At 54.7% G+C, this 27775-nt stretch overlaps 1 protein-coding gene across 2 annotated transcripts; it reads right to left on the minus strand.

The window, feature by feature from the left end:
• Positions 1-1397: 1397 nt before the first annotated feature.
• On the minus strand, positions 1398-27659 carry ABCA3 (ATP binding cassette subfamily A member 3). 2 transcript variants are annotated; one of them, XM_079321018.1, is made up of 31 exons: positions 27560-27659; positions 25802-25903; positions 22773-23037; positions 22118-22245; positions 21603-21768; positions 19218-19477; positions 18464-18580; positions 17824-17944; positions 16845-17018; positions 16086-16267; positions 14821-14967; positions 14365-14494; positions 13482-13636; positions 12583-12738; positions 12082-12292; positions 11648-11798; positions 11325-11423; positions 10969-11161; positions 9838-10141; positions 9260-9533; positions 7951-8155; positions 7281-7500; positions 6909-7067; positions 6269-6441; positions 5853-5987; positions 5539-5733; positions 4572-4759; positions 3565-3735; positions 2994-3181; positions 2829-2902; positions 1398-1599 (listed from the first exon to the last, which is right to left on the minus strand). In XM_079321018.1, the coding sequence occupies exons 2-31, from the start codon at positions 25853-25855 to the stop codon at positions 1468-1470; spliced, it is 5127 nt and encodes a 1708-aa protein (XP_079177144.1). In that variant the 5' UTR covers positions 25856-25903; positions 27560-27659; the 3' UTR covers positions 1398-1467. The 2 variants fall into 2 exon arrangements, with proteins under 2 accessions (XP_079177144.1, XP_079177145.1); XM_079321019.1 differs by having other exon boundaries at positions 27510-27616.
• Between the last annotated feature and the right edge of the window lie 116 nt (positions 27660-27775).

Here is a 27775-nt window from a genome sequence, read left to right on the forward strand (position 1 = left end):
TTAATTAGTTATGTGCAATTGTGTGTAGTACTATAGTGCAAATAGCTCTGCATTGATCATGGGGCAGCACCCAAGGGACTGCCCCAGGTGACACAGGGACTAGTTAAAAGACAGACAAGAATCAACACAGATTTCCAACAAACAAACAAAAAAAACCCCAACCCAGCCACTGGGAAACTCCAAAAAGAAGTTGTCTCCTCCAACTGGGCCCAGGCAAGACTGGGCAATGCTGGTGCCCAGCAGCATCCTGGAGCCAGGCAGGGGCAGGACAGGGCCTTTGCTCCCTGCCTGCTGCTGGCACAGCCTGGTGAGGGGCAGAGGAGATGGGGATGAGGAGGGGGATGCAGGACAGATATGATCTGGTTGAGCTGTGTGGGGTGTAAGGGGTGAGTTCAGCAGGACATGGGCACAGCGAGGGCAGTCCTGTGGCTGCACTCCACAGTGGGGCAGCACTGCTGGCACAGCCCTGTATGGGCACAGCCCCTCTGTGGGCACAACACTGAGGCCAGCAGCGTCCCTGGGCACCCTGTGACACTGCACACCCATCCTACAGAGCACAGCTAAGACCCTGCAGCCCCTCTCCCCATGCCAGCAGCATCCCCAGGGACCCTGCAGCACCTCTCCCTGTCCCAGCAGCGTCCCCAGGGACCCTGCAGCCCCTCTCCCCATCCCAGCAGTGTCCCCAGGGACCCTGCAGCCCCTCTCCCCATCCCAGCAGGGTCCCTGGGCAGCTCTGGCTCCTCCAGCTCTGGCTCCTGGCCGTGCCCATCATGTGCTGTTCTCTGGGCATCGCTCCAGCACCACGTCCTACCTCTCACCCAGTGCCAGCTCCTGGCTCCACACAGCTCCCCTTGCATGGCTGGGGCCAGTGCCAGCTCCTCGGGCCAGGACTGGCAAGCAGGCAGGAGCAGACGGTTTTCCCAAGCACTTAAAGGAGACAGAGCCTCCTCTTTGCCATGCCCTGCAGGTGCCAGGCAGGAGCTGAGCTGGACACAAAGTGCTCCCATGGGCAATCCCAGCACTCCTGCTGCCCCCAGGGACGGTTTGGATCTGAGTTATGTGACAGCCTCCTGCTAAACCACGAGCAACCACCAAACTACACATGGACATGCGGGTGAGGACCGGGGGCAGCATCCCACAGGGTGTGATTGGGGCAGGGAAGAGGGGAGCAGAGAGGACCCTGCTCCTCCTCTGCCAGCCACGTTCAACACCCCTCTCCCCCCATCCAAGGCTCCTCCAGGCTTTTTGGGCGGATTATTTTTGCTGGATGGATGGATGAAGGCAGGAGAGTGGCAGTGCCATGCATGCACACCCAGAGCCGGCAGCAGCACCGCCATCCTCTCAGCCCTCCCCGGTGAAAAGTGTTACATTTATACAGTATTTAAGACACGCCGATATATAAATTACTGTCTCTATATATACTATGTATAGGCTGAGGGCCAGTCCGTGAGGAAGGGCACCGGGGGCTCATTTCCCTCTGTCCTCTGTGTAGTGCTGGAAGCGAGTGAAGCTCATGAAGACCTGCTCCAGAGAGATCTGGCTCACTGAGTAGTCTTCCAAGCGATACTTCTCTTTGGCTTTCTCCAGGGCCCCAAAGACCTGCAAGGGAGGGCAGGGACAGGAGGGCAGCATGACTTGGTGTGGGGGGACTCCCAGGACCCCAGGGGGAACCCCAGGCTGTGACAGGAACCCCAGGGAATGCAGAGAAAACTCTTCTCTCCAGGGAGACCCAGGAAAATGACACCTTCCCCAGCAGGAGAGTGGAGGGAAGCCAGGAGTATCTGACACCACTTAAAAATATATGCTGTGGATATGATAGCTTTACACGTTTATATGTGATAAATGCATATATACATACACAAATACATATTTGTATGTATGTATGTATGTATGTATGTATGTATTTATATATACACACACACATCTCTGGGTTTGAATCCCTGTCCAAGGTTTCTGCTAATATATTATATATATAAAATATTTATATAATATCAAAATAACTACATAGGATACTATACACACTATACCTAACTCTGTATCTAGCATACACACCATTTTTATACTGAGCTACATGTAATATATATATTCATAAACTCACTCTCTAGTTTTTATATGCTCCTATATATAGTTTTCATATAATCTGTAACTTTGTACTCACTCTAGATATACTCTATAGACTACACTACACACTTAATATAAAGAATATATACTCCAGAGTATATAATCTGTATAGAGTACTACCATATACCATATACCCTATAGAGTACATATAAGATATATTGTATATATACAAAACCCAGTATATTATATACACTACATGCAGTGCATATAATAAGCAGATATATAAATATATATATATATATACTTGGATACTGCATATGAAAGCTATTTGTACACTATGAATATCTCTGTATAGTATGTATTTACATATAGACAATGCACACATAGACACTATACAGACAGGGAGATGTACTAGGTATACTCTACACATGACCCTGTATACTGGATGCAGAGGGGTACATACTGTACATCTCTACTGTGGGTTTTTCTCAGTGTCCCTGGGCTGGGACCCCTCAGGATCAGTGGCTGGGGAAAGTCACTGCCCACAGCCCTGCTGGGACCACACAGTGCCTACGTGGCACTATCTGAAGCCACTGCCAGGGGATTCTGGCCAAGGGGCAGGAGCAGTAAGGTGCCAGCATGGGGAAGCTGTGCCCACCCGTGCCACGTTCCCAGAGCAGAATGCAGTGTGGGGAGGATGCACCACCAAAAGCAAAGCACCAGGAACAGGGGAAGGGGCAGGAGAAGGGCTCCCAGTGCTCCCTTACCTGTGCCCAGCTGAGGTTCTTGTTGGTCAAGTGGTAATGCACCATGCCCTGGTGCTCGTGCTTCAGGACACTGCCTGGGGAATGGAGCAGGGAGAGGCTCTGTGTTAGGGAATGTGCTGATGTTCTCACCCAGCACCCTGCCCCTGCTCCAGCAGCTCACAGTACCTGGGAAAGTCTTCTCCACGAAGGCCTTGAAGGCTTGCAGCTCGCCCTCCTCCTCACCCCGGGTTTTGGCCAGCAAGGTGTATCCACTACCAAACTTGCTCTTGAGGTGCTGGGGGCTGCCCAGGCACTTGAACTGCCCGTTCACCATGATGGCCAAGCGTGTGCACAGCGCCTCGCACTCCTCCATGCTGCAGGAAGGACAGCACTCGTTCAGACAAACCCAGCATGGTTTGGGTGGAAAGAAACCTTAAAGCTCATCTCATTCCACCCCTTGTCCTGGGCAGGGACACCTTCCACTAGAAGAGGCTGCTCCATGCCCAGTCCAGCACGTCCTTGAATGCTTCCAGGGATGGGGCACCCACAGCTTTCCAGGGCATGTAAGCATGTAAGGACACAAGCAGAAGCTTCTGGAAAGCAGCTGGAGGTGTATTCCCTTCTCTCTGAACAAGGAGAGAGATTTGGCTGCAAGCAGTGTATGCCCACCCACCAGGCCCTGGAGGTGTGTCCCCACCCCTAGATCCCACCACTCTCCCTGATCTCTCATGCCAAGCCTTGCCCAGCCAAGTGTCACCTGTGGGAGGTGAAGATGATGGATTTGCCACACTCCCGTGTCCGTGTCACTGCATCCCAGAGCAAGCGCCGGGCCACGGGATCCATGCCAGTGGAGGGCTCATCCAGGAAGATCACGGGGGGGCCACCAATGAGGGCAATGCCAGCACTCAGCTTCCGCTTGTTCCCACCGCTGCGGAGCAATCAGAGCATCATTCAGGTTGGGAACCACCTCCAAGATCATCCAGTTCAACCTTCAGCTGAGAAGGGGAGTGAGGAATGGGGACAGAGACCCTGCTCGGGGTTGGGTTTTCCTTTCCTCTGGGCTTGTGGAATTTTTTCCCATTGACACACTGAGGGACACTGATGGCTGGGTCCTTGAAAACTGGAGATGGGGGGAGGGAGAGCCTCCCTGCTTTTTTGGGAGTTTCTCTTGATGGGCAGGGGGAAGGGGGGAACACCCGAGATTAGAAGCAGGTAAAGGAGGGTGGGTGGGAGGGAGTTACTCACTCTCTTGCTTTTGGCTTCAGAGGAGAAAAGTCGTTGCTCCCTCCCTACCATCCCAACACCAGGAGCTGCCTCTTCTGTTGCTGGACCCAGCACCTCTGCCTGGACCCCCTCCTGCTTCAGCTTGCTGGTTTCCAAGTGTCCCACTTCTCCTCCAACCCTTCCCATTCGGGACACAGCCGCCATCAGCCCCAGCACCCCTGCAGCTGCAGGGGATCATCACATCTGCCCTTTCCACCAGGAACCTGCCAGCGCTCACTGCCAGGGTGACAGTAACTGCAGCACAGGGCAAAGTGCCCACAACCAAAAGAAATGTTACCGGGCTCATTTTATTTGCCTTGTTACATATATACGTACTAGTAAAGAACTGTTATTCCTATTATCCCACACCTTTGCCTGAGAGCCCCTTCATTTCTTTTCTCCATTCCAAGGCAAGGCCCTGCTTTGCCTAGCACACCTGTCTTTTTCAAACCAGGAGAGAGCCAGGGCGAGCCCAGGCAGGAGGAGGGGTCCGTGTGTCACCTGTATGTCCTGACGAGCTTGTCGGCGTGCGGCTCCAGGAGCAGCCCGCGCAGCATGTTCTCCACGCAGCTGCCGCTGTAGCGCTCGGGGATGCCGCGCAGCCGCGCGTACATGCTCAGCGTCTCGCGGCCCGTCATGTGCTCCAGCAGCGCGTCGAACTGCGGGCAGTACCCGATGCGCTGCTGCACCTTGGGCCAGAGGAGACACCCGTCAGCCCACGGGTGTCGGAGCACCCACGGGAGGTTTTGCTCGGAGTGATGGGAGCTGAGCCGCAGCTCTGAAACCGTGGGCGGAATGAGAGGGAAATGCGCCTCTGGAGCAGCTGGGGTGGCAGGGATGGACAGATGTGTCTCTGAACAGAAACTGGGTGGGCTCACAACACCTCTGCCAAGCTGGTTCCTCACTGTGAGGGACCATTTTGGGGTGCCCAGGCTCCCAGGAAAGCACTGCAGCGCTGGTACCTCTCAAGAGCATGAAAGAAAGCAGCTTCAGGGAAGGAAGTAATTTGGGGCATGCTCTCAAAGAATGTTCTTCATATCTGACCTTGCCTGGGATGCTCATTCACTTAAGAGTTGGACTTGACGGTCCTTGTGGGTCCCTCCCAAACCAGAATATTCCGTGAAATCTGGGACAGTGGTAGAGGAAGGACTGGACTGAAAGCCTAATCCCTGCTCATCTCTTCCTCTTCCAAAGGGAGTGGGCAACACCCAGCAAGGAGACCCCTAGAAGAGGTCTGAAGGTTTTGCTACCATCACCAGGTTTGGCCTCCATTTGTATCACATCTGTAATCCTAGTGGAGACTGCTTCCACATGGCCACATAATGGAGAGCTGAGCCAGCCAAGGACACAGTGTCCCCGGGGTATTGTCCCTGCCTCTGGAACTGCAACCATGTCCTCTTAGGTGGCTCAGCCCAGCCAAAACAGGACAGTCTGCAACACCACCCTCATCCCCTGCACCCTTGGGTACCTTCTTGATGTTGGCCAGAATGCTGTGGCCATCCACAAAGGCGTCCCCCGACGTGATGCTCTCGTCGCCTGTCAGCATCTTGAAGGTGGTGGTTTTGCCTGCCCCGTTGAAGCCAAGGAGACCAAAGCATTCCCCTTTGCTGACTGCCAAGGAGATCCTGTCTACTGCCAGCAGGGACTCCCGGCTGTCATAGACCTGCAGGAGACCCCACACCAGCCACGTGTCACTGCCCACGGCACGGCAAGGCCCCGGTGCCTTTGCCAGCCCCGAGAGGACACGGCTCAGGCGGCAGCAGGATGCTCATGTCACCTCACCTTAGTGAGCTCCTTGATGACCAGAGGGCTGCTGAGAGATGACAGCAGCTCTGGTGGCGACTCCAAAACCTTCTTCCTCTCATCTGCCACATCCCTGTCCTCTGGCAGCACGGACACCCTGTTCAGTAGGGCCACCTGAACACAGGGGAAAGACACACTCTGTGTCACCTGGCTTCTAGGGGATGAATGGGTTCCTCCAGTGTCCCCAACCCTGGCAGGAACCATCCCTTCCATCAGCCACCTCTGGGGATGCCTAACTCCCTTTGCCAATGCATACACCTAAGAGGATTGGCTCCTCCAGGCTCTGGGGATGCTCCCTGGGAAGATGGTTTAGGTGGTGAGGGCCCATCTCCAGCTCACAGGGACCCCTGGGCTGGGTTTGGAGGGCACAGCTCCCTCCTACGTGCTTCACTCACCCATTTGCGCCGCCTGCAGATACCACAGAGCAGAGTTCTCAGTCTCCAGAGGAGGTTTGTCTCAATGAGGAAGAGGAGGAAGAGGAAGGAGAAACCTTGGACAGCCAAGGAGGTCAGGTACCGCCCGATCCCAGGGGTCTCCCAGGAAAAGTAGTTCATCTGATAACTGATATCTGAGGAAAGATGAAACAAAATCAACTCTTGGATCAATTCAGGGAAGGGCAGATGAGCTCCAGAGGAAGCTGTGAGCCCAAAGCTCTGCCAAGCTCATCTCCATCCCACACTGGCTCCCTGCCCACAGCTCTTCCCAATGCTTCCCATGAGAGGATTTGGGCCTGGAGGGAATCTGGCAGAAGGTGCCCAGTGGAGGCAGGCAGAGGACATCAAAATCTTTGGACTGGGATTTCTTTAGTCATCTGTGAAACCTCCCCATGCCCACATTTTTCTCTGAATCATGAGTAAGGTAATCCAGTTAAGCAACTTTTTCCTATGTATGCCCTGATATGCTGCCAAGTTCTTGCTCTAAAATGGTACCTGCAGCTACTGCCCAGGCAGAGGCCCCATGATACTGCCCAGTTCCACCACTCAGCCCCCTCCATGATGCTGTGGGGGTTGGCCAGGTGAGGACATAGAGACTCACTGAAGGCCTTGCAGATGAAGACGGCTTCAACAGAGGAGGTGCAGAACTGAATGAACTCATAGTTCTGGTAGAAGTCACTGATGCACTGGCCCAAGCAGTAATTGGGTAAGATGAGAAAAACTTTATCCAGGGTTTTGGAGAGGTCCACCAACCCCAGTTCTGAAAGAGAACAGGTGGATTAAGGTATTAGAGACTGCTGGTTTGCAAGAAAAAACCCTGATACTGCCAAATTCAGTGGGAAACCAAACATATTTTGTCACTTTTAATGGGTGGGAATGAACTGTTGCAGGGTTTTATGGCTATTGTGGGAATGGCCCTGGGGTGAGAGAGCCCCCTTGGGGGCTTGATCAGGTAGAGAGGGCAGTGACCCACCTGGGATGCTCATGATGGTGACGGCGAGGAAGGTGGCGGTGCCAGAGAGGATGTTGAAGATGGTGAGACGGGTGTAGGCTGTGGCTGCCACTGAGAAGAAGAAGCTGAGAAGGTACATGAGGGGGATGATGGCCCAGCCATAAAGGAGGAAGATCAGCATCACATCAACGAGGTGGCTGTCTTGGGTGAAGGCTTGCACGTTGAAGGCTTGGAATATCACCTGGGGCACAGCAATGTGGGGAAAGGCACATTTGGCTTGACCTCAGGTGAAGTCTCCTTGTCCCAGTGGCTCAGGGTGATAACAGCACTGCACTGACCCAGACAAGCCCTCACAAATGGGTCCCACCAGCAGCCCATGGCTGATCCCAGGGGAGGCCCTTTCTGCAGACTGGGATACAGAAGGGCAGATCTGGGGAATTCCTCCCCAAGATTCCACAGATTTTAACATTTTAACAACAGCAAAGTGTTCAGCTGTCTGAGGCAATTGCCCCAGCTGGCTGGCCATGGTCCAGCTCCCAGCAGGACCAAGGGACAGCTTTCTTGCTGGTCCCCTCTACAGAGACAACACCAGCGGCCGTGTCCTTCTCCCTGCACCCATACGCATCCCAGAGGAGCAGCACTCAGCACTCCCACCCACAGGGAGGGAACTGGGGTGCCAGGGGTGACTCACCAACATCAGAGCACAAGGGATGAGGAAGTTGATGATGTCCCAGAGCAGGGCAGAAAGCCAGAAGTTGACCACATAAACGCCGCTGACGAACTGGACATGCTTGGCCTTGATGGCGCGTTCGCTGACCAGCAGCAGCGCGAAGGTGCTGGCCAGAGAGGCCATCCCATACAGCAGGTTGATGGCAATGGCAAACCCAGTCTGGCCTCTGTGGGGACAGGGGGACATGTTAGAGCAGGGACACCTCAGCAAACCAATGCTGAAGCTACACAGGGACAGCGTAGAATCACAGAATAGTCTCAGTTAGATGGGACACACAGGGATCATACAGTCCAACCCCTGGCCCTGCATAGACACTGCAACAATCTCTCCCTGTACATCCCTCAAAGCATTGTCCAAATGCTCCTGAAGCTCTGGCAGCCTTAAGACCAGATCATGATCATGATCATACCCTGAGGAGCCTGTTGAGTGCCCCACCCCCTTCTGGGGGAAGAACCTTTTCTTGATTTCCAGCCTAACCCTCCCCGACACAGCTTCAGCCGTTCCTTTGGGTCCTGTTTCTGATCACAGAGAACAGAGAGCAGCACCTGCCCCTCCACTGCCCCTCTTGAGGAAGCTGTGGCCAGCACACCCACACTGGGTTCTTGAAGAGCCTACACTCTGCCAACATGCTGAAGAAATATTCAAGGGAGACTATCATCCCCCAGGCACAGCCCACCCTGCATACCAGAAATCTCCACCTTGCCTTGCTGAGGTCCCAGACATGGCCCCTCTGGTTTAGGTCAGGTGCAGAGGCCCTGGGTGTGGAGTTTTGTGAAGAGCATGGCCACATGGCTTCCCCTACTATGAGCCCCCGTGAAAAACTAACCCCAGCCAGCATCTTGGGGGGAACAGCCAAACCTCTGAGATGTACATGGAGTGACATGGCTGCCAGGCTCAGCTTTGCTCCCCTGACCTCCTGAGTGCAGTCACAGCTACACTGGGGTCTGAGAAGCTTCAGCCTGGCTCCTCCACTGACAAGCAAGCCAACCTGAACTTAGATACTGCATATGAAAACTAACTGTATACTACGAATATCTCTGTATACTATGCATGTATTTACACAGATATAATGCACATATAAACAGTATACAGAGAGATGTACTACGTATACTCTATACATGACTGTATCCTCTATGCAGAGGGTTACATACTGTATCTCTACAGTGGGTTTTTCTCAGTGTCCCTGGGCTGACAAAACCACCGTCCCAGGGTCCCAACCCGCCCCTGGGCCCCAGCAGGAAAGCGAGCCCCGTGCCACCAGCACACGCACTCCATCAGCTGGTCCTTGGCCTTCTCGGTGATGTTGCGGGGCTGGGGGTAGTTGGTGACAGTGATGGAGGCGTTGGGGCCTGCCAGCACCCTGAGGACAGCGTTGTCAGCCAGCATCAGGGCGGTGGCCGGGGAGTGGTAGGCCTGGTTGTTGAAGAGTGCCGTGACCAGCGTGCGGTTGCCCGCGTCCTCAAAGGAGGCGGCTGCGATGTAGTGCTCGTTGAAGGCTCCTCCTTCCTCGGAGGCTCGGGAGATGAGGTACTCCTCCAGCCCACCTGCCAAACACCACTGCTGTTACGGGTGGGCTCCACCACACCAGAGCTAACTGAGGCCAACTGCAAAACACCCCAAGCAGACTCAGCCCTGGTAGCCCACCACAGTCCTGATCACACAAACACAGATCCATAGAACCTCCTGAGTTGGAAAGGACCTACAAGGATCAGCGACTCCACAGCAACACACCCACAAAGGAAGAAAAGCATCAGATATTCTGCAGATATTCTGGGACCTAACCACCCACACCAGTGCCCCCTGGACACCCCATCGGGCGTGCTCCAGGGGTGCTCCCTGAGCCCTCACCCAGCACCTCCAGCGGTGACTGGCGCTGGGCATCCAGCATCTCCGCGTACTGATCCGCCAGCCTCTGCGGCAGCGCCGCGCCGTCCGACACCGAGAAAGGCACCACGGTCTGCCCGTAGGGATCCAGCGTCAGCCGCAGCAGGGACGAGTCCCGCGGGCCCGGGAAGGTCTTGGCCACCACGAGGGCGAAGGCGGTGAAGATCAGGGGCACGAGGAACTGCGCCGCCACCATCTTCCAGTTGCGCCAGCTGTACATGGCCCGCTTCATGAACATGGCGTAGAACTGCTGGCAGCACAGGTAGAACTGCCGGGGGAGAGGCCGGGTCATGGTGAGCCCTGACAGATGTGGACACACTGCCCCATGCAGCTGATGTGCAAGATGACCCCAAAGCACCCCCACCCTGTATGCACCTGCCATGCTACAGGGCTGCTCTCCAGCTAAGCCTATAAAGGGATTAGCAGGGCAGCTGCCCAGCTCCAGCACTTCCAACTCCATGGCTTCTGAAAGATCACTTTGACATCTCAGGTGGGAAAAGCAGCTTTAGCCATGACCTTTACCTTTCTCCCCCTCCCAGCAGCTGAGGCTCCCAAACAGGATTACTGCAAGGCAGCTGTTGGCCAGAGCGACCAGGTGAGGCACCGGTGAGTGCCCAGCCCTGCCCCTGCAAACACCTTCTGTGCTTTCCAGACCCAGCAACAGCCTCCTCCCCCTCTGCCTTTGAGACATGCCCTTGAGAAGACAAGCGATATTGATCACAGGCGCTGAGGCAGCGGGGCATGAAGGGCTGCCAGGGAACTGGAACATCAGCCTAGCGAGGGCTGGAAGATGGATTTTCTCATTTTCCTTCTGGAAAACCCCGAAGATGGAACAACGGCGGGTGGAAAACCACATTAGGTCACCGTGAAGAGCAACTCAAACCCCAAATTAACATGAAGACAGTGGAAGTGACCAACCCTAAATATCATTTGTCCTAATGATGCAGATTCCAACTTGATCTTTCAATTTGTCGTTCCAAACCACATGCAACAAGAGCAATGGAAGGGGAGGCTCCACCTGGCAACCCTCCTTTCAAACCCTGCCCTTCAGATGTCCCCTCCCTGCTCCCGCTGCACCAAGCCCCCAGCACTGACCCCGGTGTTGAGCTTGATGCTGGAGCAGTCCTCGGTGATGAGCGCGCCACTGTCGTCCGTCATGTCCGTCATGCCGCTCAGGCTGCTCGAGTCGTCCATGGCCCAGTCGTTGGAGCGCCTCTCATGCTGGTACTGCAGAGCAGGCAGCTGGATGGCCTGGATATCCATGCTGGAGTCCACCAGCTTCCCAACCCTGTGCAGGAGGGAAAGGGGGTGATGAAACAGAGATCCAGGCAGGATACAGCTGTTTTGAGCTGGGGAAGCCGAAGCCGAGAGACCAAAGCCAACAAGTGCCCTGGAGAGCTGTGCTGGGCATCACCAAAGCACACACAGGCACTGGTCACCCCTCCACCTACCTGAGGAACACCTCCTCCATGGTGGTGACTGAGGCACCATAGCTGGCGATGCCCAGCTCCTCCCGCCTCTGCTCCAGCTCTGTGAACAGGGCCTCAAACCTGAGCGGAGAAGGGACGTGTCAGACACTCACATTCATGGGAGGGGGCACTTGGGGTAAAGACCCTCTGGGACTGCCACCCTCAGCACTGCAGGAGGAACTGAATCCCATTTTCCATGACCAGTGCTGATGCAGGGAGCAGCTCCCCTTTCCAGCAAGCCTGTGAGACAGTGTGAAGACAAGGGGACGCCCCCAGGGAGAGGCAGTAGAAGACAATGCCATTACCTGTGTGTGCTCTCCTTGGGCAGGATGAAGGACAGCTCTGCCCCAGCATTGCTCTCCATGGTGGCGTTGGGCACGTACTGGCAGATGAGGCGGGAGATCTCTCCCAGGTTGCAGTAGGGCTCCTTCACCATCACCATGTGATATCCTGCCCCTGGGGGGAGCCACCAGAGAAGGGAGAGGAGGGTCAATCCCAGCCCAGCCCAGCCTGGGCAGGGGGCTGGAACAGAGAGGGATGTACAGGCACTGCTTTGCACTGGACACAGACACGATGCAAGAGCAAATGTGGGGATGGGCCTCAGGAGAGGTCACACAGCAGGATGGGAGCAACCAGCCATCAGGCAAGGAGCAGTGGATTCCCTCCCTGCTCTCTATCCCCCTCCTGCTCCTCCCTGGCCACAAGAAGACACAGGCACAGGCTGCTGCTGCTCCCGTACCGTATTTGCGCTTGAGGAAGAGTGAGGAACCGCAGCACTGCAGCTCGCCCTTGGCCATGATGGCTATGCGATCCCCCAGCAGGTCTGCCTCATCCATGAAGTGAGTGGTCAGCAGGATGGTTCTGTTGCTCCTCTGCTGCTGCAGGAGATCCCACGTGGCTCTGCGAGAGGCTGGGTCCATTCCTGACGTCGGCTCATCCAGCATCACCACCTGCACACAGGAGATGGGTGCAGCTCAGAAGGGGCTGGGAGAGGATCAGCAGCACAGGAGGGGACAAACTCAGGGCCCAGGAGGAGCCTTGGCCTCACAGCAGTGATCCTGGGGAGCAGCTACCAGACAGCAGCGCCTCAGGGCATGGTCCACGGAGTCAGGGTGCTCCTGCCCATTCTCTGCTGTCCTTGCTTCTCCCACTGGCTCACCACTGATGAGGAACAGGCTCAGAGGCAGCCCAAGGAGCTGCACTGGTGCCAGTGTGAGGTGAGCCCAGGGAATCCACCTGCCTTGGAGTCCCCGATGAGGGCGATGCCGATGGACAGCTTGCGCTTCATGCCCCCGGACAGAGCCTTGGTCAGCGAGCGGCGCTTGTCCTCCAGGCCCAGGATCCTCAGGATGTGGTTGATCTCCTCAGGACACTTGGAGGGTGGATATCCCTTCAGCTGCCAGACAAAGGAAGGGAGGGATGAGCCCACCTGCAGGGCTGCCAAGTCCCACCACAATCCCTCCTCCATGCACACACAGGAAAGTGGGGAAGCAGAGATGGACTCCCGCCCACCCCTGCAGGAGCTGGCACAGCTGGAGGGTGGTTCCATGGAGTTGTGCTGTCTGAGACCCTCCACTCCTCCACCAGCCTGCAGATGAGGTAGGAAGAGGATGGAAGGACTGTCCTGCTTATCATGGAATCACAGAACTTTGGTTTGGAAGGGTCCTGAAAGGTCATCTAGGCCAACTGCCCTGCCATGGGCAGGGACACATCCCACTATCCCAGGCTGCTCCAAGCCCCATCCAACCTGGCCTTGGACACTGCCAGGGATCCTGAGGCAGCCACAGCTTCTCTGGGCGATCTGTGCTAGGGCCCCACCACCAAAACAGGGAACAATTTCTTGTGTATATCCCATTTAACCCTGCCCTCTCTCAGTGTGAAACCATTCTTCATTGTTTTGTGATTCCAGGCGCTTGTCTGAAATCCCTCTCCTAGAACCCCTGTAGTCACTGTAAGTGGCTCCAAGGTCACCCTGGAGCCTTCTCTTCTCCAGGTGAACACTCCCAGCTCTCCCAGCCTGGTTCCAGAGCAGAGGTGTTCCACCTTCTGGCCGTTTCTGGACCCACTCCATAGCTCATCTAGGAGGCAGCACCTCCAGGTGCCTCCCCCAGGCTGAGCCCTGCTCAGTGCCAGGCTCACCCCTGCATAGAAGTGGAGGTGCTCCTCCACGGTCATGTTGTCGAAGAGCACGTCGTGCTGGGGACACAGCCCCAGGCTGCGGCGGATCAGCACCATGTCCTGGGAGATCTCGTAGCCGTTGATGTAGGCCTGCCCGCCCGTCGGGGAGTGCAGCCCTGTGGGGAGCAGCACAGCAGCTCAACATGACCCTGAGACAGCCAGTGGACATGTGGAGGGTACTGATGAGCATCCCTCCCCCCCCACCAGCAGCTTTCTGACAAAAACCAGCAAGTCTGTCTCATGCTCAGGCTGGGGTACAACAGGTTCCTCCTGCCCGCAGGATGTGCAGCAGGGCACCCACAGGTGGGAACTGGGCCTGCCAGTGCAGAAAGGAGAGGAACAGGCAGGTCAAACATGGTTCTGAGCTGTGCAGTGTCAGGGCTGAGCTCCCAGGAAGGTCCCTTGAGCCCCCTGAGTTGCCAGGAGCTGCTCAGATCAATAGAGAACAGAAAAGGACCATCAAAGGTCCCTGTGTCCATCGTGCCAAAACAGGTATCCTGGAGCCCAGCAGCTCAAGACAAACACCAGCTCTACCTTATCTGCCTTATCATGGGAAAGCCCACAGAGAGCAGTCCTACAGCAGGTCCAGTCTCTTCTCATGGCTCTCCAGCACAAAACCTGTCTGTCATTTCACCCACTGGCTGATCCCACTCTTGTGGAGGGCTAAGCAGGGACCTCCCATGCTCCTTCCATCTCCCTCTCACTACCCTGGCACTCCTGGCCAATAGCTCAGCAAACAGAAGGTGCTCCAAGAAAGATCAAAAACCCCTCCCTGCCCTCAGAGACAGGGTCTGGCTCTCCTTTGAGGGTCAAGCCATCAGTTCCTGCAGCAGAGTGCTCCTACCTGTGAGCATGGACAGAGTGGTGGTCTTCCCAGCACCATTGTGTCCCAACAGGACGGTGATTTGTCCTTCATACATGTTCACTGTCAGGTCCTTCACTGCCTCTTTTGTCTTGTTTCCCACTTTGAAGACCTGTGGGGATCATGTCTGTGAGTTGGTGCTGCACTTCAGGCAAGTGTCTCAAGTCCACCCAGCAGGCAAAGCCTGGCATGCTCTTGGGGAGTTAGCAGCAGACAACAGGTCTAATTCAGGTTAAATTCAGACTTGAACAAGTTAAATACAGATGTCACTGCATCTCTAAGTACCCAGCATTTCATCCCACCACAAAATGCAGCCAGCTCTGGGGAAGAGCCACACCCAGCCCTAGGGCAGCACAAGGATACAGAAGCTGCCTGCAGGCAATAGATTTTACAAAACCAACATTATGGTGTGTTTGTGCCCTGCTGGGCAGCCGGTACCTTGGATAGGTGCTTTATTTTGATGCCTGACACCAGGTCGGCTGGTTCCTCCTCAATGTACTGACTCTTCAGGGCTTTCTCGGGGTCCTCCTCCTCCTCCTTCTCTTTCCCCACAACAGTCCTGGGCCGCCCGCACCAGTACGAGGGCTGATGGAGGAAGGAGAGACAGAAATCAGGCACAGGAAGAGCCCATCTCTTCTTCCCAGCCTTGGTCACCCTCCTCCTCACAACACACACTCCCAAGGATTTCCCAGACTGCTCTCCTTGGCCTGAGAATTACCAACCAGAACGTCTTCTGCAGGCAGGGCTGACATGATGAAACACCTCCTCCTGCCCTCCTGCCTTCCCCCATCTCTCCCTGACAGAAGTACTGCCTGTGGTTACACAGCAGCTTTTCCCCACCTTCATCTCCATGGAAAAAATTCCACTGAGAAATAAAATCTCCTGCCTAGGAGAGCTCTCCTCCAAAACCCCTGAGAAACACTAAACTACAGCTTGGGGTCCATCTGCTGGAGTTACAGCCTCTAGAAATGAAATTGAGTGTTTGGGACCTTAAATCCCTGTGGGAATAACAATTCAATTAACTCCTGGATGCAAGATTAGCTTTCGTCAATGCTTAATGTCTGTTTCCTTGATCTGATTGCAAGAGGGGGTGAGATGCTGGAGTGAAACCACTCTGGGATGAGGAATCTGGAAGGGAGAAGGAAAAACCTCTCTATCAAATAACAAAGGATCCATCTCTAGTATCCAAATAAAACACATCCTCTCTGCAGCCATGGGGCCACAAAGCCCACTGCAGCTGCAGCTGCTGAGGGTGATGCCAAGTGTTTGGCTTGGCAGAGCAAGGGTGGCTCAGCTGATGGGGTGACAGTTGTCACCCACCCCTGGCATGTGGCGGCTGGCAGTGGGACACAGGTCACCCATGCTGCCTGCATGGCACAGCTCAGGGGTGTCAAATAGCTGGATCTGGTTGCTCCCACCTGGGTTTTTTCTCCAATGCCTTTGCTTGGACCTGCAGACATTTAAGAACACCCTGCATGACAGGAAGTGCTGGGAGAGAGATTTAAAGCCGAGATGACCTTCACCCACAGGAAAAATCTACAACTGCATCAGACTTTAGCCAGGACACGCTGCAGACCCCGTGGCTTTGGAGGCCAGATGGCGCCACCCTTGCTCATCAGACTGGCCTGCTGCAGGACACAGAAGTGGTGACCGTCCCAGGTGAAGCCCCTCAAGGCCAGGGAAGGGGTGTAAGCAGTGCTCACCGTGAGGAAGAAGTACCAGGGCTGTGGAACACCGTACTCCCCAGGGAACACGGCCTCCACGTACCAGGCCACCAGGCCATAGAGCACCGAGTCCAGCAGCAGCATCCCCAGCACCTGGGCCAAGGTGAAGTTGTCATCCACGCTGATGGGCTTCATGAGGTCCCTCCACTGGATGCCAGTCCCTGCAAGACACACGGGACACTGCTCCCTCTGCATCCCCTAGGGGACCATCTTCTCAGAGGGGCTGCCAGCTCACTGCTCCATAACCAGGAGCACCTGCACAGCTCTATGAGCCTCTGCAGATGGAGGGAAAGGCGGCACTGACACCTGACAGGAGGCTCCCCACCCCACCATGCTCCTTCCATGCCATTCTCTGCCACTGCCTGGGAAGAAATGATCCCTTCTCCAGCATCACCCCCACATCACTACAGCCACCGAGCTATTGCCACTCTTAGTAAATGCATGGCTCTGCTGGAACCAACAGCAGACTCTTTTAAATTAAAGAAATTAAAGATATCTATTGTGAAGGAGGAAATGCAATGGTTCCCATCCATTAGAACAAAATTGCTTTGGTAACTAAGTGAGGATTACATTTTGCACAGCACAGGGGCACAGGTACAAGGTTGAAGAGCCTGACATGGGAGCAATCAGCTCTACTAAGAAAAGTACTTCTTCTCCTCGATGCTGTCTACCCCACCACAAAATGAGGCTGGCAGGAAGGGGATGCTCCTGTCCCCAGGAACAGAGGGCCCAGCTCACCTTTCCCTTCAAACATGCCGATGAGCTGTGCCCCCATGGCCATGGCCACGTTGGAGATAAGGCAGGATGCCAGCTTCTGGCTGTGGGACATGAGGTCGTAGCGGGGCGAGATGAAGAAGTAGGGGATGTAGGAGAAGAAGTAGAGGAAGCCACCAGCAGCAGCTGCCACGTTTGCTGTCAGCACAGGGAAAAGCAGGAGGGAAAACATCAGGGTGATGGCAGCCAGCACTCTTCACCAGCTTCCCACCCAGGGACATTCCAGACTTGTGCACAAAGCATGGCTATATGGGGGCAGGACAAGGCCAGCCCCACATCCCACAGCAAGGCAGGAGCTTGACCCCAACCCCAATCCCATGGTGGGAAGCTGCAGAAGCCCCCTGCCCATCCCACAGCAGAGTCTGGGGCCAAGCCACCCAGATGAGGCCCTAAGACAGGAGCTGGTCATGGTACTAGGGAATGATCTGGGTTAGAAGGGACATTAAAGATCACCTTGTCCCACCTCCTGCTGTGGGCAGGGACACCTTCCTACAAACCCCATTCAGCCTGGCCCTGGACACTGCTAGGGATCCAGAGGCAGCCACAGCTTCTCTAGGCACCCTGTGCCAGGGTCCCCCAACCTCTCAGGGAACAATTCCTCCCCAATGTCCCATTCATCCCTGCCCTCTGGCAGTGGGAAGCCATTCCCTGTGTCCTGTCCCTCCATCTTTTGTCCCCAGTCCCTCTCCAGATCTCCTGGAGCCCCTTTAGGCCCTGGAAGGGGCTCTGAGGTGTCCCTGGAGCCTTCTCTTCTCCAGATGAGCACCCCCAGCTCTCCCAGCCTGGCTCCAGAGCAGAGGGGCTCCAGCCCTTGGACCTCCTCTGGTTTGGGAAGCAACAGTACCCACACCCCTGTGTGCAAAGGCAGCCAAAAATGGGAAGAAATGCCCCCTCCACAAGTTGAATTGTCAGTAACAAAAGGAGGCAGCGTGGGGGGACTCACCTCGTGAGAAGAAAGTGCTCACCATGAAGTTGAAGGAGATGGTGGAGATGGAGAAGATGGCAAGGAAGGTGAACACCAGCGTGGGGTCACTGTTGGTGAGCACTGCTCCCTGTTCGCTCACCTGCCAAGAAAATCTTGTGAAGCCCAGAGCTGCTGGAGCCAGCCATGGCTTTAGCAGCACAGACCTGATGTTCTCCAAGTGCTGGAGACATACTGAGATGGGTGAGAACACCCAGAAACTCCCAGACCACTCCAGAGGGAGGAAATACAGATTACCCTTGTGTGATGCAGGGTCTAAGGGGCAGGGAACACTCTGGCCAGCACTCAAGAGAGCCCACTCCTGCTTCCCCTGGTGTATGCACATGCAGAGGGGAGAGCTCAGGCCCTCCAGAGGCTGTGGGAGCAGGGTGGTCCTGCTTTGCATGCAGTGTCCCTGGGGCTCCAATCCCCACCTCCCTCTGGGGGGAGTCACCCCTGCCATGAATGTGACTGTGGGGCAGCACTGCCCGTCTCAGAATGGCAAACCCAGACTCAAGTCTTTGCAGAGCCCTGGGACACCAGGACAGTCCCATGGGCAGAGTGCCCCTGCAATCCTGTGCCCTGCCAGCACAGAGCTCGTGCCCTGGGGACAGACACTCACCTTGACACAGAAGAGCACGGTGACAAAGAACACGGACACCAGGAGGAAGAGGAAGAACATGAGGAACCAGGCACTCCAGTGCAACCAGTTGCTGAGGCCCATCATGTGCATGTACTCCTGTGGGAGGTCATGGTGTCACCCAGGGCTGCACCCACACTCCCCGGGCACGGCTGGGGCAAGGCAGAGGTGGCTTTGCCCCGTGGCACAAGCAAAGAGGTGGCAGCCCCAGGTACCACCAGAGCACGGACACCAGCACGGCATGGTGTCCCCCACCTTCCCAAACCAGGCTGCCACCACTGTAGGAGTCCCCAGAGAGCTGAGCTGAGCCCAAACACAGAGCAGTGTGCCAGTGGTGCCACCAGGGTCACCCAACTCCTGGGGGAAGCCAAGCCCTGCTGCTGCAACCACGTGGCTGAGCTCCAGCCGCCCCCACACCACACACACAACAGGTCTCCACATGCTGAAGGCAAAAATCTTCCTTCCAACAGGCTGAACTCTTGAATCCATGAACTCTGGAAAGCCACACACGTTGCCCTCTCTCCCAGCTCAGGAGAAACACCATCCCTGTGGTCCAGCACAGCAAGAAGAGCTCAGCCCCCTCATGGCAGCAGGATTAGCAACATTCTTCTCTATGGCTCGCTAATCTGCTGCCATCCCCACCTCCTGTAAACTGGCTCTACACCCAGCAGGGATTTTGTTCCTAACCTAAAGTAACCATCCCTGGAGAGGGAGGGAAGCACATCCCAGCACTCACCTTCAGCTTCTTCTCCTTCTCGTGCACGACGGCGCGGACGATGTTGAGCGAGGTGTAGGTGAAGCTGAGCATGAGCAGCAGCGGCAGCTGGTTCTGGATGGCCAGCAGGAAGAGGTCATTGACGTAGGCAGGGAAGGGGAAGCGCTGCACCACCACGGTGATGTTGTCCAGCAGGCTGGCAGAGCTGCCATTGGCGTGGTACTGCATGATGGCCCTGTCCACGGCGTGCTGCACCGCCAGGAATCCCTCCCGCAGATAACCTGCCCGGCAGGAACACACGGGAACACTGATGGCTCCGGGGTTTGGAGGGACACACTGCCTCTGGGGGGAGGATTGCATGGGAAGAGGGGCTAACACTGCAGTGCAGAGGAAAAGCAATGTAAGTATTGCTGTGACATAAGGGACTGGGGGAGAACTGATACCACAGCAAATTCACAGAATCACTGGTTTGGGTTGGAAGGGACCAAATCTTATCTTATTCCACATCCTGCTATGGGCCTTCCACTAGACCAAACCAGTATCTCTATTAATCATCATTGAAAAGGAGATGCCAGGAAAACTCTGTTCATTGTCACTGTCCTGCAGCACTGCTGTGGCTTTGAAATGGGGAGATTCTCTGTCACCATCAACCACCACAAGTCACTGGGCTTGTGTTTCACCCCTTCTTCTTTGTAAACCAAAAGAATAAACAATACTATTCAGGTTGTAGTGAGAAAAAGTATATCCTGTGACTCACACACGTGGCTTAAATTTTTGTACATCAGAAAACACTGAAAATACTTTAATATCCCAACAATATGCAAGTGGGAAGGGACCCACAAGGATCACGAGTCCAGCCCCTGTCCCTGCACAAACACCCCAACAATCCCTGTGATCACCCTGTGATCCCTGGCAGTGCTGCCCAAACACTCCTGGAGCTCTGGCAGCCTCGGGGCCGTGCCCATTCCCTGGGGAGCCTCTGGGGGAAGAATCTTTCCCTGATATCCAACCTAAACCTCTCTTGACACAGTTTCAGATAACAAAATAAACTTAAAATAGTTTATTTTTAAGTGGAATTGCTGCCAAATGTTACCTGAACAGGAACTTAAATCCTCTTACAAAACCCCAAATGAACATTTTGAAAGTCAGTCGGTTAAAATGGCCCACAGAGAGAGAAGATAAAAGTGGAATTATGAGATTGGGAACTTTGTTTGATATTAACTCATGTACTGAGCAAACACTCTAGGGCTCTGCTTTATTTACACACTGTGAGCAAAACCTGTTCGCCCACTTCCTCGCCCTCACTCTCCCTGAACATTGCAATGGAATACAGAGGGAGAAATCCCACTGAGGGAAATATTCCCATTGCCACTACAGGAGAAGTTCCCAAAAATCCAATCCTAAGCCAGCACCAGCACCAACACTGTCCCTGCTGGCTCCTGCTCTGCCAGTGGTTTGGCAGAGCACCTCAACCTTAAACACCTCAAACCACAGAACTGCTCTATTTACTTTTCAAGTACTTAAGCAGTGCAATAAACACTGGGCACTTTGGATCATGAAATAAAATTTCCATTAAAAATCGAAATGGGAAAAAAATTAAATTTTAAAATGATTCATGCACATTAAAATTTATTCTTATCCAACCCTGCTCAGCAGAGGTGCCCAGAGACCAAGAAGTGCCTATGAAGTCACAGGATAAAATTTAAATAAAGGATAACTATGATGAATATAACAAAATTCTAAATACAGTCCAATTATATCTAAGCAATAAATAATAATTCAACTAACTAAAAACACATTAATTAATATATAATGAACATTAAGAAGTGTGACAGCTAATAATTAATAATCAAATATTAATTTTAAATTGTGTCATTATTTGATGAATTGTTTATATATGCATAAAATGGAATATAAACATATATATAAACACATAAGCATCTAACTACTTATGTATTCATAATGATCTAATGTAAATTAAAATTTTTTAATATCTACATAAATATTTAATCGCTTGCTTGTATTTATATAAAATAAATATATGCTTTATAAAAGCTGTTCCTGAGAGTGACAGAAAGCAATGGAGGAAAAAACTTCAGGACTCCAGTGGGTTTTGGAGGGACTGGCACTCCCAGAGGAGGCTGTTCAAGGAGACAGCTCAAAAAAACCCCACTGTCACACGGGTGGGGTGTGGGTTACCCTGAACAAATGCGAATATGAACAAATATTTAAAATACAAACCAATATTTAATTGTTCACCTTAGACAGACACAAATGTAATGCTGGTATAAACAGAAATCAACACTTCATTATAACTAACTGAATTTAATATGGACCTATTTCTTTAAAAGCTCAGAGCCTGGCAGGTGCTGCAGAAAGGTGACCCTGTGTCCTCGGGGTGCTCACCTGGTGTGCCCCCATCAGCAAACTTGGCCTCGCGGGGCCCGGGCAGCTGGAAGAGCGGGAACAGGTAACTGGTGTGCCAGTCCCGGTCCAGGTTGGGGTTCAGCCCCGTCTGCTCACTGCGCGGGGCGTTCCGCGGGCTGTACTTGAACCGCAGCTCATACTCCACCTGCAAGGAGCACCAGGGTCGGGGTGGGTGGGACAGAGGGCAGGGTGACAGCGGGGTGACAGTGGGGTGACAGCAGGGTGACAGCGGGGTGACAGGAGGGTGACAGAAGGGTGACAGTGGGGTGACAGCGGGGTGACAGCGGGGTCACAGCAGGGTGACAGGAGGGTGACAGAAGGGTGACAGTGGGGTGAAGCGGGGTGACAGTGGGGTCACAGCGGGGTCACAGCGGGGTGACAGGAGGGTGACAGCAGGGTGACAGCGGGGTGACAGAAGGGTGACAGCGGGGTGACAGTGGGGTGACAGCGGGGTCACAGCGGGGCGCGGATCTGTGCCCCCTTCCCTGGCTCACCTGGAGCGGCAGAGGGGCCGCGCTGTGCGGGAAGCGGTGCCGGAACACCACGGCCGCCAGCACGCTGCCCGAGCGGTTGTCCAGCCTGACATACTCCTCAAAGTCCCGCTCCGAGGGGAAGCCCTGGGCTGTGGAGTGAGGGGAGAGAGACAGGGAAATGCAACACACCATGCACTGGTGCTCAGCCATGGCCAGGAGCACTGCTGGGATGGCATGTGCCGTGCCTGCTCTCAGACACGGGATGCTGCTGTGTATCCTGGGCATGCAGACATTCGTCCTCCTTGAGAGCAGGAGTCAGCTTTCCCACAGAAAATCCCAACAGTTTGGAACACTAAGCGCTAACATTTTCTGTGCCAAAAGATTTCCAAAAATACTCTTTCAGTATTTTCAGGGAAGTGCTGCCACCTTCTTTTACTGTTTTAGGGTGATATTTTTCTAGATGGAAACTGCAATAAAATGAGACCAAAAAGTCAACCCCAAATCCTGTCATTTAAGTGGGGAAAAAAAAAAATCAAACTATAGCCTTGAAGTTAAAAAAAAAATGGTGTTCTGGGAATCTCAGAATCAGTCACAGAATGGTGTGGGCTGGAAGGGTGGAGCAGGCAGGCCAGAGCAGAGACTCCCAGGTGGAAGGGGCAGCCCCAGCCCTGCTCACCCTTGATGTTGATGGGCAGAGCTCTCTCCACCGCCTCGGCGATGCTGTGGACGGCGCTGCTGTTGGAGGGCACGTAGGCCAGCTGCCAGGGGCTGCTGGCATGGCGGGAGGAGAAGAAGCTGGGCAGGTCGTGCAGGGACTCGCAGGGGTAGAGGGTGGCGTTGGGGTGGCTGACAGAGTGCACGCGGTGCCGCAGCGCGATCAGGATGGCGGCGAAGAGCAGCGGCAGGCACACCTCGATCAGCGTCACCAGGATCTGCCGCTTCTGCCGGCAAAGAGACAAATACGGGGCAGGATAGAAAATATAGTATGTATCTATATGTACACACAGACATCTAGGTGTCTACCATAGGGATGTGTCTATACACTGATACCTAGTACACACTTTCTCAAGAGATAAAAAAGAAGATGCAGACACAGAAGGTAGATGAGCACACAGTCACGGGGTTAAAGGCATGAGAACACCAAGGAGCAATAGCATTCTTGCATTCCACAAAGTTTCACAACCTGGGTTTTTCCAGAGGCCGGGAATGCTGTGCTGGTTCCCACATCCTTCAAGACTCTCCAGTCAAGGTGTCCCCTACCCTAAGCACTGCTCCAGCTCAAACCAGCCTCCATCATGCTCCTTCCTCTCCATGCTGCTGGGTTGAATGACCAGGCTGGTCCTTTGCTCCTTCCCTGTGCCCTGGGGATCTGCCATGCAGGCTGCTTGACCCAGCACAACTTTTCCTGCTGGAGCTGAGTTCCTCCAGGCAGCTGGGCATGGGATCTGCATCCCAGGATGGGGGCCAGCAGAGCCTCTGGCTACAGGACAGCTACAGCACAGCAAGCACACCCATGGGCATACCCAAGACACTGCTGCACTACACACTGTGGCTCATTTTTTTAATTGAGGTTCAAGCAACTGGAGAATGAACTCAAGCCCTGCACTCTGGAGCTTCATGCATCAATTCCCCCAGTGCTATCTCTCCTGCATAATGCCCCCCAGCTAGTAACAGCCCCCACCAACACGTTCATTAGCATTTCAAACTGGTGTCCCAGGGAAACTGTGGTAATCTGAGCAACCTGGTCTAGTGGGAAGTGTCTCTGCCCATGGCAGGGCAGTGGGATGGATGGTCCCTTCCAGTCCAAACCATTCTGCAATTCTGTGACTTCCTTCTGCAAACCGAGCTGCCTTTACCCCAGGCCAGGCTCAAGAATGACACAGCACACTCAGCCTCAGCCACAGCAGGGACAGCCCAGAGATGTCCCTGGCCACAGGAGTTCATGGCTGCTCACTTGGAGCACGTGCCTGGAGCAGCAGCAGCAGCATTAACCTTTTCTGAGGCCTATGGCTAATTTGGGCTTCAAAAGACATGGGGATTTTCCAGCCTCCCCTTTTCCCAGGCTGGAAAGAGGAGCACCAAGAGCTTTAGTCTCACAACTTTGCTGTCTCAGCAACCGGATTTTTTGAGCAGCCAGAGGCAGGCTCAGGTGGGCAGAGTCTCCAGTGGGGCAGGTAGGGAGCCCTGAGCACAACCTGGACATCCTGGGAAGGGAGGCAGCCCTGCAGGAGCCAGGGTGAATGGGATCTTGGACAGTTTGTCAGGAGATGATACAGGGACTACTATTAGCCTGGCTCTCAGCACTCACTGTCAAAGCCCAAAACACCTCTTGGGGCTTCCCCTGGGGGGAACAGTCTCCTCCAGTCACAGCCAGCCCTGGCAGCATAGGCAGGAAGCAGCAGGCAGGGAAAAGGGAGCTTTCCCAAAGCCACGCTCATAAAAGCAAACGCTGCAGATGTGTGATGGGTTTATAATGCAGCCCTGGCAGCCCAGTTGCCTCCTGCTGATTTACTATTGTGCTGAACCTCTCCCTATCTCCTGGGCTGCCTCCACAACAGCTCCCTGCCTCCCTGAACTTGCAGGCTCACACACACTCAGCAGCCCTGCGGCAGAAGTCACTCAAGCCTGTATTCCAGAGGTGACAGGGATACTCATCCATAATCCCCACCTCCCTGGCTAGAGCACTCTGCAGAGCCACATGTGCCAGCATCCATCCTCACTGCGGGGTGGGGTCACTTGGGAGCTCCCTGTCCTTATCAGGAACAGGACTTTTAGATGTATCCCAATACAGTAGACCTGAGTCAGCTTGTGGCCTTGGAAAACATGCTGAAATGTGTCCCCACCCTGGAGCACACCATTAAACAATGCTTTTCCTCTGCAGAGCAGATGGGGCATGCTCCTGGCTTCAAATCAGCCCTGCTGCCAGCCCCTTTGTCCCCTCCAAGCACTGCTCCCTGTCTGTGCCTGCTGGAAGGCCAGGTGCAGCCAGAACTTCCTTCTTCCTTTGGTTTATTTTTACAGCAACTGTGCTGAGCTGCAGACAGGTAATTGAAAGCATAAAGGCAGGCTGCAGCCACCCCTGCTCCCTCCTCTTCCACTGCATTCTGTCCTCTGGGTCTCAGCAGGGCCACAGTACCCACCCACCTACACTTGAAAGCTGCTTAAAGGTGCTGTAGCCTTGGCCAGCAGCAGCCAGGACCTACCAGACCCCAAATCCCTCAGCACTACCCAGCTGCCACGGTGGGAGGTGGGCTGGCAGTGGGTGCCAGTGGTTTAAGACCTCTAAAAGTTGTTCCTGGGAGTGGTAGAAAGCAATGGGAAAAAAAAAAAAAAACAAACCTCAGGGTTCCAGTGGGTTTTGGAGGCACTGGCATTCCCAGAGAAGGCTGTTCAAGGAGACAGCTCAAAAAACCCCACTGTCACACGGGTGGGGTGTGAGTTACCCTGTCCCAGGAGAACAGGAGCTCAGCTCATTGCCAGAGGGCAGGCAGAGGATACCAGGGACAAAAAAACTGAGCACATAGCAAAACCCATAAGGTCACACAGTCCAGCACAAAACACACCACGTGCACAAATAACCCAGTTTTCCTCCAAGAGATCCCTGTGTCCAGGGAGGTTTCCTGGAGGAGCCAGAGGCTGGGCAAGCTCTGATGTACCCCCATTTAGCAGTGTCAGAAGCAGCCCCTAGGCACAGTGCCAGCCTACCTGCAAGATGTAGTTCTTCCAGAGCAGCAGCCTGAACTGCCTGAGCACAACCATCCTCCCATCAGAAGGGGCTCAGTGCCAGCACCACTGCTCTGCAGGACCCTGGAGGAGAGAAGAGGAGAGGAGAGAGCTGTGAGTTCCAGGTGCTGGCTGAGCTGGCCAGTAGGAGGGCAGCATCCCACACCCCATCCAGCACAGGCCACCTCTCTGCTTCCAGCCTGGTGCCACAGCAGCTGGCCTGGCCCCAGACAGGGCAAAATAACAATTATGTTCCCTCTCCTAAGAGTAAGAGTCCCTATTTGCTGGCATGGCTGCTCCCAGAGACAGAAGCTACTGTTTCAATACCTAAGCTGGGTCCTTCCCAGCAGCTTCCCTTCCTTGAACTGCAGGAGCACAGGGTTACAGAACACAAACACCACCTCCAGGAAAGCCGTCAAAGCCCTGGCAACCCATTATTTTGGGATGGGTGGAGATTGCAAGTTGTGCCTCCACCTCCTGCCGTGTGAACGGTTGGTTCTGCAACACTGTCGGTGCTTTCCCAGCAGAAACTGCTCGGAGAGGCGAGGAGAAAAAGGCAGGGAAGCATAAGGGAAGGTCGGTGCTTGAGGACGATCCCCCGCCACCTCCTCCCCCTCTCGGGAAGCATCCGCCACCCCTTCAAGTTCGTGTCTCCATTTGCAGTGGCATTTCCTGACGGAGCAGTGCCGTCCCACTGGCCGGGATTTTGGGCTTGCAGGGCGGCATGGAGGAGGAAGGGGCAGCCCCGGCACGGGCAGAGCCTCCTGCCCGCGCTGCCGCACTCTCGGCAGCCCCAGCGAGCAGCGCCAGCCTCTGAGCACGGCAAATCCCGACAGGATCACAGCGGGCAGCTGCCGGGGCCAGCTCCCAGCCGCTGCTCCACAGCGGGCAGCAGCGAAACCTGCCACAGGGACACGGACGGGCACATAAGCCACGAGCAACGCCGCATAGCCCGTTCTCCAGCCCTGGCTGGGATGGCATCAGCTCGGTGGGTGCAGCTGGCACCCAGCAATCTCAGCAGGGGTTTCAGGGTGCCACAGTCAGAGCAGGGGAGGCTGCTGGCCCACCCTGGCTCCCGGCGGTGCTGCTGAACGTACACAGCCAGCACAGCTCCGGCGGCAACACAGCTGCAGCAGCCTGAGACTCACACAGGGCTGCAGGCACAGCAACAACACCCACCTGCCTCACCTGCTCTCTGCCACTAGCTCCTTGAGCTCTCCAGGAGCCTTCTCCAGCCTTGGCACACACCTTCCAGCCCCAACCCTAAACCCAGGAATCTCCTCCTGCTTTGCAAGCATCTTCCCAGCCCCAATGCTAAATCCAGATGTATTCTCACATCACAAAAAACCCACCATTTCTTTGCCACTCTATGCACAGATTCCCCCAACAGCAGGGACATCTGTGTTCAAGGTCTTTCTCCAGGCAGGAAAAAGCAGGAGATCTTATCCTTCAGCCCCAAAACGTCCATCCCCCACCCAGAGCAAGCAGGAAAGGAAGAGCAATGGGGACTTGGCAAAGGCACCTTCAAGCCTCACAAAGTGCCATGTCTCCTGCTGACCTCTGGCCCGCATGTGGCCACGCAGAACAGTCCATGCTGTGCCACAGGACCCACACACACATCCCACGCAGCAGCACCTGAAACCCCCCGATGTAGCCCCCCCACCCCCAAAGAGAAGCCTTTGCCATGCACCCCCTTGAAGGAACCAAGAGCAAACCAAGGGAATCAAAGTTGTGGCTCACTTTCAAGAGGACCAAGGCTGCAGGTCAGGCAGGAGCAGGCTGCTGCCCTCGCACACATCCCAAATCCTGCTCACCCCGCCACACCCTCAAACCCAAGCTGCCCCCCTGACCACTCCCACGGGTCTTACGGCTGCTGCTGGGAAAATGTCAAGCAGCTCTTGGGTAACACAAACACTATCCAAAGACCAAAAACTCCAGTATTGCAAATAAATACTT

The sequence above is a fragment of the Erithacus rubecula genome (genome assembly GCF_903797595.1).
Source record: "Erithacus rubecula genome assembly, chromosome: 17".
NCBI classification, from domain to species: Eukaryota; Metazoa; Chordata; class Aves; order Passeriformes; family Muscicapidae; genus Erithacus; species Erithacus rubecula.

Coding starts and splice junctions, on each gene's coding strand:
- ABCA3 (XM_079321018.1), bottom strand. CDS start 25,855: ATGGTTGTGCTCAGGCAGTTCAGGCTGCTGCTCTGGAAGAACTACATC. Junction 12,293..12,582: donor CCCTCATCGGGGACTCCAAG/GCAGGTGGATTC, acceptor TCCTGTGTGCAG/GTGGTGATGCTGGATGAGCC. Junction 7,068..7,280: donor CACCATCATGAGCATCCCAG/GTGGGTCACTGC, acceptor GTTCTCTTTCAG/AACTGGGGTTGGTGGACCTC.